This window comes from Lissotriton vulgaris, unplaced genomic scaffold, assembly GCF_964263255.1.
Source record: "Lissotriton vulgaris unplaced genomic scaffold, aLisVul1.2 SCAFFOLD_2347, whole genome shotgun sequence".
Lineage (NCBI taxonomy): Eukaryota > Metazoa > Chordata > Amphibia > Caudata > Salamandridae > Lissotriton > Lissotriton vulgaris.
The window spans coordinates 309,387-325,992 of record NW_028248842.1 but is presented as its reverse complement, the minus strand read 5'-3'; the positions used below and the strand labels follow the sequence as shown (position 1 = coordinate 325,992).

The 16,606-nt window shown below is 48.5% G+C and overlaps 1 protein-coding gene across 1 annotated transcript in view; it reads left to right on the top strand.

Annotated features, from left to right (window-relative positions):
* LOC147663798 (MORN repeat-containing protein 1-like) overlaps positions 1 to 16,606 on the top strand; it is a 313,512-nt gene that overhangs the window by 28,657 nt on the left and 268,249 nt on the right. Inside the window, exon 2 of the mRNA XM_086950197.1 lies at positions 13,078 to 13,149. Within this exon, the coding sequence (XP_086806323.1) occupies positions 13,078 to 13,149 (72 nt within the window). The remainder of the gene's footprint in view (positions 1 to 13,077; positions 13,150 to 16,606) is intronic.

The window sequence follows — 16,606 nt, the reverse complement described above, 5'->3', positions numbered from 1 at the left end:
CAATCCAAGGAGGCTGGTCAGACCCGACTCCACTCTAGTGTATTACTAATAAATACTCTGGTTTGTATTTTCTACTGTCTGACTGACTCTTCATTAGTTTGGAAGGCTGACAGGTGGTTGTGTGTGACCCGGGTGGCCCTAATATGGTCACTTCCTTGACCGGGCCACCGGGAACAACCCCTTATATTCGTCTGCCTTACCCCTGGCTGGGAACCTATGGCTACAGATCACACAGGAGACCCTAGTAAACTGCAGCCTGTCTAAATATAACCAAGTAATGTTTGGGGACCTGCTCCCCAGCTGGCATGTCTTTTCACGCACTGAGGATGACCGTCGTAGAGATACCACGTTGATGGACCAGTTTTTGTTGCGTAGGTTGCAAAGGGCACTTAGAGCACCATTTCCCAGTTACCCACTTGAACCGCCTGAATTACCACCTCTAACGCTGCTCATTAAAGATGCAGCAGGAATCACATGATGTCCAAAATATATAAATCTGCCATTGCTCTGCTACCCAGCAGGGATATAGGGATACGCGCTGCTTGGGAACAGGATTTGGGTCAACCCCTCACTGACTTTCAATGTTGTTATTGCATCAAACAGACAAGCAAGGTCTCCTTCAATCATAAACGTAAATTGCTTCACTTTAGGTTTCTATGGCGGGCATAGATCACCCCTGTTAAGGTACACAGGATGGACTCGACATGCCCTCACACATGTCCCAAGTGCCACTCCCCAATGGTAGACTTTACACATATGACGTGGACATGTGAGCGGATTGCCAAATATTGGAGGGAAATATTTGCAGAGCGGTCCCTCATGACGGAATCAGATATCTCGCCCAATCCACTGCAGCCCTTATGGGGTATGTCCACAGTCTCCCAAAACCGACACAGCGCTTCACTGCTATGGACCTAATGCTTGCTAAACGAGAAGTTGCTGTGTACTGTGGAAGTAAATACCCACTGACACTAAAAGCCTGGTTGTATAGTATGACACATTGCAACTCGAACAGCGGTCTCAACGCTCAACTGCAACCCCCAGCCTCCAGACCACTCGACATCTGGCAACCGCTGAGCTCCTACCTGCTTAACTCACAGGTCACGGAGGGCTCACGAAAAGATATGCCACGCAATTGCAGCCCACGGTGATCGATATTGCCACAGCCCCCACTAACCAGTAGACACTGGCAAACACAAGATATTGTAGACCAACCCCTGGGTAACACAGGAGAGACACTGCTGCGGGAATTCAGGTGAACTTATACGTATAGAAATGGACCATAACTGACTATTGTGTATTAATCATGGCTAACTTGTACTGTATTGGCTTTTCACTTGCTGTTCCTTTCACCGGTCATAACAATATCAATAAATAAAGTTTTTTTTTAAACTTGTAGTTCTTAGAAAATTCTTTAGCAGACAATAATATGAATACAAGAGGCGTGGTGTTGTTAATTTTGGTATGCATAATATAAATTTGGGTTGAATGGATGGTGTTGTTGTTTTAAAACGTCCCAACAATCATCCAAAAAATGACTCCTTTTTTAGTGTTATGACTCCGTGAGGAGTAGCGAGAATTGGCAATTTATTTAGGGCTATGGTTGGCTTTTAATAAAAATAGTTCAAGGTTAAATTATCTGTTCGTATTGTTGGTATTAGAAGGTTGCTAAAAGTGTTTTGTTGGGTAGGTAATGTTTTACTCACCTATCTTTTTCAACTAATCATGTGTTTTACGTTTTCGGTGGTGGGTAGGTCTCCGGCATCGTGTATAGCAATCTCAATAGATTCCCTACCTTAACACAGATCCAGAGGGTTTACTGGTGGAACTAGCTAAAGATTTGGTTTGCTATCCTCTGTTCCTTACTTCCAACTCTATTGCAGAGGCATAGGGGCATATTTAGGTAGGGGTTTGCGATTCGCAAATGCCGGATTTCACAGAATTCCGGCGTTTGCGAATCGCAAACGGCCATTTGGTATGTAGGTGCAAAATAAGGAATCACAAAAATTGCGTTTCCTTATTTTGCTCAAGCATTTAAGGAATCGCAATTTCGCAATTCCTTAAATGCTATGCAGGGGTGCATTTAAAATAGCGATTTTGGCTTAAGGAATCCCAAAATACCACCTGCTCCAAGTAGATGGTATTTTGCGATTTCCTTTCAAAATGCATTTTTTAAAAAAAATCAAAGTGCCATGTGGCGCACAGACATGCCCTTAGGGCATGTATGTGCGCCACATGTACTTAGAGGCACATTCCAGGGGTGCAATAGGTGTCCTTTGGACACTCTGGCACCCTGGAATTGCGATTCTCAAATTGCGATTTTCTCATAGAAAATCGCAATTTGAGAATTTATCCCCATTCATTCCTATAAGCCTCTTAGCCCATAGGAATGAATGGGACACTAATTCCTTAATTGCGATTCGCAATTTGCAAATCGCAATTAAGCAATGTTAGAGATTCGCAAAAAAATTGCGAATTATTACCTACATTCCATTTTGCTATTTTCAAATAGCGGTTCCTTAAAAATCGCTATTTGGGAATCGCAAAGTGGAAATTACCTACATATGCCCCCTTGTGATTAAGGCGCCGATTATGATGGCGGGCGGACCATTGGCAAAACGGACCGCCTGCCCTAGGTGCGGCGGTCCTGCTACACAAATTAGGATGCGCCCGCCACACTGGCGGGCGCATCCCGTATTTTAACATTGCGGCGGGTGGTGCAGCAAGCAGCTCCTGCCGCAATGTAAAAATACATGTTTTGCATTTGAATGTACAGCATGACAGGCACTGTGCGGTGCCTGCCACCTTGTACATGCAAATGCTGGGGTGTACCATAGGTACGTGCTGCCCTTCACCCCCCCACCCTCTGGGGGCCCGCAACTGGTCCCCGAAGGCATTCTCCGCCTGTCTTTTTGCAGCGGGATCCCCACCAAAAAAGACAGGCATCTTGATGTCCACGGCGGTGCCTGCACGGCACTGCTGCCATTGTCCCATTGTACCGTGTCCCGCAAGGTGGGTGGAAAAGGACTGTTTTGCGGGACCACGGCGGACGGTCTTTCCGACCACCGCGGTACCATTCCCATATCCACCAACATCCTAATTTGGCGGTGGGAATATTCAGGTTGATGGCGGGCAGATCGCCACTGCCGGGCCGGTGGTGGCGATCCGCCCGCCATCGTAATCGGCCCCTATGTTCTTTAGTACTTTCTACACGTGCTCCAACGGTAACTGCTCTACATCTGCAAGTAGTTGAGAAGTACACACCTCTAGTGTCTTTGTCCTTACAATAGATATAACCCTAAAATGTAATACTTGGTTCCTCCTTTTGTGCTGATGAAAACTTCTTTTAATTTTAATCGTGCTTTAAAAATTTTAAATATTATCAATACTGTGTTTTAAACAAAAACGGTGACATTAATTTATTTTTCATTCTTCTGCTTACCAATTCAAATGTTCTTAACTAGAAAAAAGGGTCAATAATGTATATTTTTAAATGTTTAATTGTATTTTTAAATGTTCAGTTTTCTGTAAGGGGAGCAACTAATTTATGTTAATCTGTGGATTTCTTTTGCTCATTATCTATATTTTCTGAGAAAGAATTTTGTGGTTATTTCGCTCAGTTTTTATACCTGTGGAAGTTATTTAATGTACAACTCACTTTAACTTTACTTTGCTATCAGGAGGACAAAAATTAGTAATGGCTTGCATCTATATAGGAACTAGCAGCCCGTCCCGACGTTGTCCGGGTATGAATTGCTGCCGGCCAGTAGTATAATGTTTTGTAGGATTTCGTTTTGATAGCATTTCTTATCTGTGACAGGCCTGTGAAACGCTCCGATTCACAGTGCACTGCTGATGCACTTAAGAGTGCGCGTTCAGAAGGGAGGAGCCAAGCAGGCCTTCGAAATGGCTGCATAGTCGCTCGGCTCCGTGAGCCCTTTCGCCCCACACGTATATCCTGGCGTTTATCCTGAGTCACGAAGGCGTACTTTAATAGGAGAAGGAGAACGAGCACTTACCGTCTGCTCCTGAGGCTCCTGCGTGCGGCAGTCCCTGAGAACTGGTCCCCGACTGCTCTGTGGCCCACTTGGTGAGGAGACCGGGGTGTTGACTTGGAGGTGCATCCGGCCGCGACTGCAACAACAACGGCCGTTGGTAGCGGTGAGGAGCCGGCCAGAGGGTGCCGTTGACTTGAAGGGCCGCTGATGGCGGTTAAGGCCCGGTCCACTTGGCGGTGACCCTTGAAGGGCGGTGTGGCGAGACAGGATCGGAGGGGGCGCATGACTCCTGCCCCCTCCCCAAACTCTTTGCCCGGGCATAACCAAGGATTGCCCCCGATATAGGCGGGCGACTCCCGGGGTGCGGCAGGGATTTTAGCCTTTTGGTGACTCTCCTTCGGGGAGCCCGCCTCACGGTTTTGAGCCCCGGTGGTACATCCCGTGGCGCCCCGCACTGGGGCCTGGTCCCTGAGTGAGGTGAAGATGGACGGGGCCGAATTGACTATGATGGCGGCTGGTGCCCTCCTCTACGGTCCATGTCCATGTCGGACGGCTGTCGCACGAGTGGGGCCGGGATGCTTGCAACGTACGCAGGAGCCCACATCCAAGGACGTATTGGCTGCCCTAACTGTTCTGCACGAGACCCTGATTTGTCATGCCCGGGACCTGGGTAGAAGAATGGCCGCCATTGCTGTCTCTCCGTCTCTAGCGGCCACGGTCCGATCCCAAGGGACAGCCGACGAATCTGCAGCTGAGTCCACGGAGGGAGTCCCGGCCCCGCCTAGGTACCAAGAGCCGCTGAAAGACCCGGCTCCCGTGACCGCTCGGGCCGACATGGTTACACGCGTGGATATCTCTTCGGGACACATGTTCAACTGGCGGCTGGGGACAAAACGCTATTTTCCTTATTGGACTGTCCCAGCTATGTTGTGGCGCTTGCTGGACTGTGTGACTCTCCTTTCCTGGATGGTACTACTGTGTGTGAACTCTGGGAAGTTTCCGGGGTCAGCTTCGATATTACCGGATCTCCGCTGTCGATACTTGGATGGGTTTGGATGGTTGTACTTTCCTATGACTACGCCCTGACATGACCCGCCCAGATTGTTTGGACCCCTCGGGCTGTTCTGTAAACCGGTTGACGAGTGGACTTCTGGCGGTACCATTGCCAGACGGGGACATGTATGATGTGGTTCACAGTCTATTGGTTTTATTGTTAACAGACGGTGCTGTGGGTATGTTTGACCGGGATTTATCGCTGCTATGGCCGGGACTTGATGTTCTTCTGTACTGTACTACTTCATTTCTGAGATTTCCCCAGGTGTAGGGGTGATGGGCGGGGTCGGGCGGCAAGACAGAGGGCCCTCCTCCGCTTATTCTTATTTTTTTTCTCATCTTCTTCTTTCTATATTTTGGGTCTCCATTAGGGCGACAGGCACGCTGCTGGGGGGGTAGGCCATGGCCTTCTGCGGGTGTGCAGGGTGGGGGGTTGGGGGATGGGCGTTCGTTCGGTATTTGTTTCTATGGCCCTTTAGTCTTTCCTCTCTTTTTAGTGTCGTCGACGTTCATGGTCTCTGCAATATGTTTAGTTTTGAGGGGTGGGGTTTAGACTCGCTACGTGCTGGGGTTGTGCCTGCATTTCTCCTGCTTTGTGTATCTTTCCCCCGATAATTCCTTCGTAGCTGTACTGTTTGTAGATATCCCGATTCGCGCGCAGTATTGTAGGACTGTGTACGACTGGGCGACACCTTTTTAGTTCCTTATTTGAAAATGAACCTCTCAAATCCTGATTTCAAGTTTGTGCACCTGATTACAAGATCTGTTCTGGTATTTTACGACCCCGGTTTTCGAAATGCTATGACCTTGCATATTGATTGCTGTACTCTTGCTTAACTTAGCGGCCGGCCGGGATGGTTGTAGGCCCATACTTGTAATTGCTTATACTACTAATAAAGGTTCCAAAAAAAAAAAAAAGTGTGCGCGTTCAGTAGCGTGTAAAGTCGAGTTTCCCTACTTTATTTTTCCTTGCAATATTATATAGTGCGAACTCGACAACATGGCATGAGCACAATTTACATTACAGAAGAACACATTCATTTGTGGTAGGCACAGGGAGACAAAGCGATTTGCCTGGAAACACAGGATGTTGAGCTGATGCCGAGATTCGAACATAGCTCCCCAGCTCTAAAGTTTGCAATTCTAGAACTTGTGGCGGGAGGTGTGTCTAAAAGTGTATGTCGGTGCTGGCCATCAATGAGAGAGACCTGTGCATTTTTCAAATGGGTGGTGAAAAAATATGAGTATGTTGCTGGAGATGTGGGCCGCCGTGCCACCAATGTACTTACCGGGGGAGGGTAAACACCCATTATTCCGCAACTTTCTTTCTGCATACCATCACTCTGCATACTTTCATTACGAAAGTACCATGACTCCGCAATGCCATTATAACGCATGGCACTACATTTTATATGCTTTTACCATGCATACATTTACAACGAAATTCGTTGTAAATGCATGAATGGTAAAAGCATGTTTTTTTTAATGTTTGGATATGGTAAGTATGGGTATAGGGGTATATGTTTTGGGGTACTGAGGTATATGTTTTGGGGTGTTTGGGTATTTTAAGGGTTCGGATATAGTTGTGGGTTATGGGGTACAGGGGTAGTTTTAGGGTTTAGGGATAGGTATGGGTTTTGGGGTACAGGGGTATTTTTAGGGTTCAGAGCTAGGTTTGCGTTTTGGGGTATAGGGGTATTTTTAGGGTTCAGGGCTAGGTTTGGGTTTTGGAGTACAGGGATATTTTTAGGGTTCGGGGCTAGGTTTGGGTTTTGGGGTACAGGGGTATTTTAGGGTTCAGGGGTAGGTTTGGGATTTTGGGTACAGGGGTATTTTAGGGTTCAGGGCTAGGTTTGGGTTTTGGGGTACAGGGGTATTTTTAGGGTTCAGGGGTAGGTTTGGGTTTTGAGGTACAGGGGTATTTATAGGGTTCAGGGCTAGGTTTGGGTTTTGGGGTACAGGGGTATTTTTAGGGTTTAGGGAAAGGTTTGGGTTTTGGGGTACAGGGTATATTTATAAGGTTAAGATGGGTTAGTGTTGTGTTAGTGTTGGGGTATTTTAATGAGTAATGGTAGGTTATGATTATGGGGCCAGGGGTATTTAAAGGGAGCAGGGTGGGATTAGCACACGATATGAGACATGGCATGAAGGGCAGAACGTACCCCACATGCCCCCAGTGTTTGTCACGCCCCCAGTACACGCCCACAGCACAACGCAGACACGCCCACAATGGACTACTTTGCTGGCACGGTTCTTTTACCTTTTAAATGTATATGGTGGGCGTCTGCATAGCCTATGTCCTTCTGCTGCAACTGCCCTTTCCAGCGTTGTATTGGGTGTTGTGATTGGTGCTGTGGTTCCTGAGATTACCCGCCTCAAAGGTTTGGGCTCTCTCTTTATTATATTAGTATGGATATGGATGTAGATATTTACCTATTGTTTAAAGTTCTATTCCTTCTTCGTTGTTTGAATTTCTCTGTGGGTTTGCAGGGAATTCTCAGATGATGTTTTATTGAGGTGCAAGAATTATGAATAAAAAAGGTCTAATGTAATTTTTAATTTGCATGTTATAGTAAGTGAAAACAGTCATCTTTATACTAATTTACCTAACTATGGGGTTAAAGAAAAGTGGTTAGTCTTAATTTTTTTTTTTTATAATTAAAATATCAACCTCAGCAGTTATTTTTCCCCTAATAGTCTTCTGAAAACAAAGCTGTTCAAAAATAAACATATGTTTTATTGATGTACTGATTTTAATAGTGTGTTAGACCTTAATTAGTTGTCCATTATGGATGCATCTTGAGAGGTCATCTTTTTTTAAATGAGTTTCACTTTAAAAACACAAACCTTCAGTTAAAATTGTAACTGTACAGTGATTGCCTTGCAAAGCTACTAGCTGTTCAATTCATATAGCCTAATTTGTTAATACACAAGCTTGTTTAAGGCTAAAACACTAAAATATTGTACATTGAGCTATTGCAATGGTACTTCCACTAACATGGAAACACATGGCAATCAAGGCGTAAGTAGTTGCTCAGTTAGCTACACTCCATAGAGGTTCAAATGGGTTACCCCGCCAGCGGTACCTAGTGGTGATGTGTCGTACTATGGCACTATTAGAGGGAATGATAGAATACGTTTCAGGTCCTTTCTTCTAATTCCCCACATATGGCCCAGGAACTTCGCTGTTGCACACACAAATAGTGGTCTCGTAACTGATTTTAGTATGTGCAAAGCTGCCCCATATTCACGCATTCCAAACTGTTTACAAATAGGGATTAGCCATTTTCTTCTAAGACCAGAAAATGCAGACAGCCAAAAAGAGTATGGCCAAGTGATTCGATTGGGGCAGAACAAGAAGGGCAGCCTTTGGGCTGAGCAACGCTTCCTGACCAAGAGCTTGTAAATGAGTTCAAGGGTAGAGTGCTGTGCCTGAATTGAATGTAAATCTTTCTGTCTGCCGGCACCTGAATAAAATCAAGGTATCCTTCCAGGATACATACTAATTTAAAATCCATACACTCCTCAGTTCGTCTACCGCACCTGCTGCCCCTGATTTCATTCTGGATTACCCAATCCCAGTTCATTATTTTGATTTGTTTCTTGGTGGGTAGTTCTAAACAATTTGTGCTATTCCCCTTTACCCCAATATTATTAAGGAGTTTTCTAATATTTCTGGTCCAGGCTATTTTTTTTAATGTATATAGAGAACAAAGTTCTTCAAAAGCTAGAGCATACGGGAACAACTCGGGGTGGATACTAACCTCTGCCAAAATAGTAGGAGGCGGCATTTTACTAGATCTTTAACAGATTTAATACCCATGTCCAATTTGAGAGGGCAAAGTGGTGTACTCGGAGGGAGAGACTCTAAGGGCCAGATGTACGACCCTTTTTTGCACACGCAAACAGGAGTTCGGCCCGTTTGCAACTGCAAAAAAGGGTCATGGCATGTACAAATGCTATTTTGCGAGTCAATACTTGCAAAATAGAGTTTGCGACTCTCGTATTTAGGAAGGGTCTCATAGTGAGTCTCACTGCCATCTACTATTGGTTTGGGACTGCATTTACAAACGCAAAAAACTTGCAAATCAAATGCTTAACACAATATATTTACCTACTGTGTATCGTGCTCTGCACCACCATGGTTAATCTGTATATGGAGACTATGTGTGCTGGTATTGGTGTGTACACTTGTTGTGGCATGTCAAATTGCATAAATATTTTATGTCACAGTCTTATGATTCCAGTGATTCAACATATTTGAGTGTATTGTCCGCATGGCCACAGAAGGAGTTCCTCCTTTATACATCAATTCTAAGTTTAGCTGGAGGTAATAGTGCACATGCAATGTGTTTGTCGCAGAGTTACGTTTACATTTCTCAAAGGCTTTCAATCTTTTCTGTATTCCTGCACTGAAGTCAGGGTAGAAGCACAGCCTTTTGCCATTGTAATTTCTTTTTTGGGTTGCCATCGTGAGGAACTTCACTTTTCTTTGTACTTTCGCATGCTGATCATTATTTTTATCAGCAAGAGAAAACCGGCAGCTGCTTGCGCATGGGGTCCTGTGTGTCCTCCATTAGAATACTGCAAAGAGCCCCTAGATCCGTTAGAAGTTTTGGAAAGAAGTCCCAATGTGGTATAATTCTGTACCCTTGAGTAGTCCTAGAAGTCTAACATTATTTTTTCTGTCACTTGTCCTCTGTGGTCTTAGTCCAGGTGGAGAGATGATTGTATCTGGGGTGTGAGTAGCAGTATGTGTTAGCTCAGAGATGAGTATCAAGAAGTTGAGAGTCCGTATATAATTCATTGTAGATCTTGGTATGTCGAGGTTAGGTCAGTCGAACCAGATGTCTAGATCATTCTTGATGCGGAAGTTGTTGGTGTTTAAGGTTCTGTCTCTAGTACAGAGGTTGAACTTGGAGGTTAGGGGAAGGGATGGTTGCTGAGAAGCAAAGGCAGTTGGAGAAAAAAGATTCGGAAGAAGTATTAGTGAGTTGTGAGGATAGTTGTACAGGAGAAGTAGTTAAACATTTTGAAATGGGAGTTGAAGTAGGAGTTCACAGCCTGGTGAGGAATATGCACAGGCTCACTGTCCCAGTCTGAGAGCCGAACCACAGCGCTCAGACCAATCACAATGCTGTATTGCAGCGTTTTGGGTGGCTATGGGAAGCCTGGGTGATTCCTATTTTGGACCTCACCGAGAAGAGTGGCAACACGACGGAGAGACGGCAGCGGTTTAACCTGTTCCATGCATCAGCCGTCTGGGAGCCGTCCGATGCTATGGTGCTCGTGTATGTTGGACGGCGTCTGACCATCCGTGCACATGGCACCGGATATCCCTTTGGTTTTCCTTAGTGCAAAACAGTCTCAGAGCTGGGGTATAGCTTCCCCAGCTCCAGAGGCTGTTCTGGGTTTTCAGTGAAATGACGATCAGCGCTCATGGCGCGCTGACTTAATTTAACTTAAAACAAAAGTGAAATGAGCTGATTGGCTCATTTCACTTTCACTGCCTCGAGGCAGTTGGGAGAGGTATCTTTGGGAAGGTGAGGTTCTCCCCTTTCCAATGGCAACACTCCCTTTTGGATCCCTGCTTGGGGATTGCCACAGAAGGGCGATCCCCAAGCAGGGATCCACCCACGCAGGGTCAAGACTGATTTGCATATGGCTGGGTCCAAACTGGAATGGCATGGTGAGCAAATAAAACGATGGATTTAGGCCCAGATCTCTGTACTGGGGTGAATGTATGACGTTGTTCTGCATTCTGTCCATCAATTGGTCTTTTTGTATTGGGATCCACCCACTAGACAACAGGGAGGGGCGAGTGGCCCCTTGGGCAAGGGCCTTCCCCCCACCCCCCCCAAAATTTTCTGGGCATATTCAGTCTTTCTGCCCCACCCCCTTGAGGGGGCAAAAAGCACACTAGGCACCAGGGAATTTTTGTAATGCAAAGTTTGGCATGGGGGCTGCCCATTATTGGGATGCCAATACCCCCATCCCCCCCAAAAAAACTCTACAGTCTTTCTGCCCCCCCTGGGGGTTAGATGGGGTTATTACCCACGATCTGCCCCCCTCAAAGCCCACTAGACACCAGAGATTTAGTTTTTTTTATAAAAGAGGGGTGAGGGTTGTAAACTAGACACCCAGGGGAGACCTGGGATGTGTGACTTGCATTGATCCCCAAATGTTTTCCTACCCCAAATCCCCTGCAAGGCTCAAATTCAGCTAAATAATCACATTTTCCTCACACTTTTGTGTGGGAAAGTTGTAGGATCACCAGCCTGACACAAATTTCCTACCACCCAGCGTTCCCCCAGGCAGTGGCGACTCCTCCGTAATGGCGGAGGAGTGTCGCCCCACTCCCAGACTCAGAGCCAGTAAATGAAAAATAAAAAAATGTCATAGATTTATTTTTCATTTAGCGCCTCTGAGCTAGCTTGCCATGTGAGGGGCAGGGCATTGGGAGGAGGAGTGCGACACGCACTCCCGTCCCTAAGTGCGCATGTGTGTTTTAGCCAGACGTCTCAGGCCGACCAAAACACACATGCGCACTTACATTATCTCCAGCCCAGCTGAAATGAGAAGCCGGGCTGGAGAAACCACACAGACTCCCTGGTCGGAGCAGGGCATCTTTCCTTCCTGCTCAGACCAATCCCCGAACTGCTCTCACGTGAGAGCAGCACGGGATTGCAGGGAGTCCCTGACATGGACCCAGTTCGTGCTGGGACCAGGAAAGAGGAGACCAAGCGCTACACGGGAGGCAGCTCCAGGTATGTTTTTACTTTAAATAAATGTTTTATTATAACCCCCCACACGCTCCCATCCGGGGCTCCCTCCACCCGCCCCACCACCTCTTTATTGTGGCGGCTGCGACTGCCCCCAGGTCTCCCGATAAAAGCGGTACCTTACTTGTGTGGGTGGCCCAAGTACCAGCAATACGGAAGGGCCTAAAATGTATTGTGGGGACATCAAAATTATCTATCACAAAACAACCTGGTGTCACCTGTGTTTTTGGTCCAAGGCTGTGAGGAAAATGTATGTTTTTTTTTTTACAAAGTTTGCTGTTTGCGAGCGATTCTAGGTAACAGAACCTGATGACAGCCACACAAGTCACCCCATCATGGATTCCCTTGATTATCTAGTTTTCAAAAATGTATTGGTTTGCTAGGATTTCCTAGTTGCCCGGCTGAGCTAGGGTCCAAAATCCACAGGTAGGCACATGGAAAGAAAAGGGTCAGATTTCACTAAGAAAAATGTGATGTGCCGAGGTTGTGTTTTTGGGCAGTTTCCTGTTGCGGGCAGTAGGCCTACTCACACAAGTGAAGTACCATTTTTATCGGGAGACTTAGGGGAACACAGAATAGAAGAACACATGTCATTACCAATTTACTTTCTATGCAATTCTTCTTTCCAAATGTAAGACAGTGTGGAAACAAAGAAGTCATTTTGAAAAATCCCATCTAATTTACATGCTAGTCTGGCTACCCGTAATTTCGTAGATGTGAAAATAACCACTGCTTCTAAACTCCATATATTGTTCCCATTTCGGAAATGCATAGGTTTCCTTGTTACCTATTTTTCACTCTTCATATTTTACCAAGTGAACTGCAGTATACCCGGTACACAATGTAAAACCATTGCAAGGCGCAGCTCATTTATTGGCTCTGGGTACCTCGGGTACTAGGTGAACCTACAAGTCCTATATATCCCGGCCACCAGAAGGGTATATAGCTTACAAAATTTTGCCATACTTAGAAGAAGATACAGGTGAAAACATAGGCACAAATGACTCTTTTTTCAACTCAATTTCAATTTCTTTTTATTTCAACTGTTGCTTTCTATAGGAAACCCTTGAAGGATCGGCACGAATGGCCACTTACTGAATTTATAATTGTGTCTACTTTTCAGAAATGTATAGCTTTTGGGATCTATTATGTTTCCATAAAAATTCACTGCAATGTAGAATTATTTTGAAATGCTTAATTTGAAAACTTTGTCATTTTCAGACCATGTTTACTCTTTTTTGCAGGGTTTGGGATTTACATTTATCCCAATACTTTCTTTCGCTACGAAGGACAATGGAAAAAAGGGAAAAAACATGGTAAGTTTTCCCTTTCCGCTGAGGGCTGATGCCTCCACAAGCTATGATTTGCTTTTCTTACCTTGCTGATGTGACTGTATGTTGAAATCCCAGTGTAAAGTGATATACTGTATTTCACATCTCTTATTTCCACCCTCCCCCTTTCGGTGTGCTAGCCTCCATTTTCTATCATGGTCCCAATCCCAGTTCCAAGAGTTTCCATCCTAGCTCCTTCCAGGGCCTATATGACCAAACAGCAATGGGGGGCGTGGCTTGAGCGCCGATGACGGAGGTCGCCTAGCGTCTCGGCTCCGCGGCCGAGCTTTCACTTATCCTGATACCGGGGGGCCCCTGCGACACCTGCACCCCGGGAATAGTCCCCTGGAGACCCGGACACCACCCGCCTGTGACAGGAGGTCCGTGGCGGCCTCAGAGCCGAGTGTAGACGGACGGAACGCTCGGCGATACGGAGCCCAAGATGGCGCTTGCTCCTCTCTCGCCTCCTCGGAGCTGAGGACGGACGGGGAACCGGGGGAACCGAACGCCCTGACCCCCCCGACGGACCAAGCGTGCCCCCCCCCTATTGGAGCGGCACCCTGCGACCTGACCCCTGGTGACCCCTGAAGGTGACCAACGCCACCCGCGCTCTTGGAGCGGAGTGGGGGAGGGGTGAGAATTCCTAGCTGCGACGACGGCCCGCAACACTGGTCCTGACAGCTTGGGGGTGCATGGACTGCACCCTGGCAGCGCGGAGAGACACTGCAGACCACCCACGAGTTCCCCCAACGCAAAGAGACTGCAGCCTTTGCCACCACGAGGCGAGGCTGTGCGGCGCCCCTTGGGAGAGACAGCGACTGCGGCGTGGAGCCCTGACCGGGGTGCGCCCCCTGGGGTGGAAGAGCTGAGTGGAGTAGGGAGTGCCAGCTCGGGCGCTGCTGAGGGGGGAACTCGGTGTGGCGACCTGCCATTCCGGCGTTATCACCGGCACCGTAGAGGGCTGTCATCTTGCAGCTGCGGAACCTCCGAGAGGAGCCGGGGGACGAGTGAAAGACCCAGGGGGGCTGTGGAGGCCGAACGGCCCCGGCTCTACCGCCACGCCCGGACGTGCGGTGCTCCTGTCGACCGGCACTGCTCCTGGATTGGCCCACCGACGGACGCCCGTCCTGACCGCTGCTGGCCTCTGGGGGCCCCTGGGAGCGGAGGTTCTGGGGGCCGCACCGCTGCGGTACCGGCCCTCGACTTGCTTGACCCCACCGCTGCTGAGGCCTAACTGGAGGCCCTGCCCACCATGGGGAAACCGAGAGGCGCTAAGGGAGGCACCCAACCCGCGTCTGACACGGAGCCGCCGGACAATGAAGAGCGACTGCACGTGGAGGGGCCAGAGGGCCCGCAAATTCAGGAACAATTGGATAAAATCCTGCTGGCGATCACTGAAACTAGATCAGCCCTCCGAGACGATATTGCACAGGTCGCGACGGGCCTGGGACTGCTCCGAGCGGATCATGGCAAGTTATCCGACAGAGTGAAAGAGGTGGAGGGATCGGTGCGACAACTGGAACCAGCGCAAAAAACTTTGGAAGCCACAATGAAAGACGCTCTAACCCGCATAGACGCACTGGAGAAGCGGGCGGAGGATGCGGAAGGGCGCAACAGGAGAAATAACATCCGAATCGTTGGCCTTCCGGAAAAATGTGAAGGTGGGGACATGGTGTCGTTCCTTGAAAATTGGCTGCGGACGACGGTGGCGCCAGAGGGGTTATCCCCCTTCTATACATTGGAACGAGCGCACAGAGTGCCGGCCAAGCCGCCGCTACTGGGCCGACCGCCCCGTCCGGTGGTTGCGCGGCTGCTCCATTTTCGCGACAGAGACCTCCTGTTGCAAACGGCCAGACGGAACGGTCCTTACCAGGTGGACAACGGCCGAGTGAATATTTTCCCGGACTATACCTACGAGACACAGAGACGTCGTTCCTCCTTCCTGGCCGTCAAGAGGGAACTACGAGCTGAAGGCATCCAGTATTCCCTGCTGTTCCCGGCGCGCCTCCGCATCATCGTGGACGACTCCACCAAATTCTTTGAAACTCCAGACGATGTGTGCAGCTGGCTTGAACTATACAGGGCGGGCGCAGACGGATTTGGAACCTCCTCTCAATCCACGAGGGAGGACATCCTGCAGCGGAAACCTAAGAAGTTCAGACATCGCAGGGGCAGGACTGCCCGCCCCTCCACGACGGAGACTGCGGCGGAACGAAGAGACGCGCTGGTCATGGTCTCATCCATGTCTGGTCCCCAGCCCGGCAAGGGAAATGCTCAATCGGAACCTGGAGAGAGTGGAGGACAATCGGACACGGAGGGCTCTGAACTGGATAGTGTGAAGCTCCCGAAGGTCACCCCTGGGACGGCCGAAGATTTGCTTGACGAACAATGAAGCTATCGGGTGAGACAGTGCTGATTGCGGGGTTACGGGTTGAGGGAGGAAATGCGGGGAGGACTGGGCTCCTTAAGGGGAATTATCTGTGCACTGATCCTAGAAGGGGTCGCAGGCGCTCTCTAGATGGAGCTTGATTCCATCGGGCTCGGCCGCGTTGCGGCTAGCAGTGGGACCCCGCGTCGTCGCTCGGACCCCCACGTTGCCCTTAAGGCATGCCTACGGTGGCTACCGTTAGGATCATAGGAGGGGAGGATATAGAGAACGCAGTTTGGATGGGGACTGGATGGTACTGTTTGGAACCTATTCTGGGGGGGTTGGACAAGGGCTTATGTTTGCAAGTTGTTTTACAGTTGTTAAAGGGGGAACTCGTCATTGGTACCGATTTCAGTGGGTACTTCACCATAGCTGTAAGGGGCTCAGAGGGACAGGAGGATGTGGAATGGGACAATGGCTGACCTATCGAATCTGAAATGTGTTACTTGGAATGTCAGGGGACTGCACACTATGTCCAGACGTCATAAGGTCCATGCTTACTTAGTGCGCAGAGGAGTGCAGATCGCGCTGCTGCAGGAGACGCATCTCACCAAGACTGAGGGTATAGCGCTGCAGCGTAGATGGCGGGGACAGGTATACTGCACCACCTACTCAGCTTACGCAAGAGGCGCACTAATATGGATAAGGGCGGGGGTACCCATGCAGGTAGTTAGCCATACTATAGACCCGGAAGGAAGATATGTCGCATTAGCAGGGAGACTAGGGGGACGGGATCTAAACATCTGCTGTCTTTACGCGCCCAACGTGGACCAAATCGCCTTTCTAAATGGGCTGTCGGGATCCTTGGCCCGATACCTCTCAGGTCCCATCCTACTAGGGGGCGACTTTAACTCAGTGCTGGACATTGGCCTTGATAGGTCTCATCCTCCCCTCCCAGACTCCCCGACACATAGGGTGGCCAAGGGTAGATTACACTGGCAGACTAGTTGGGGACTGACAGACATCTGGCGGGCGCACCACCCACACACTCGAGATTACTCCCACTTTTCGGGC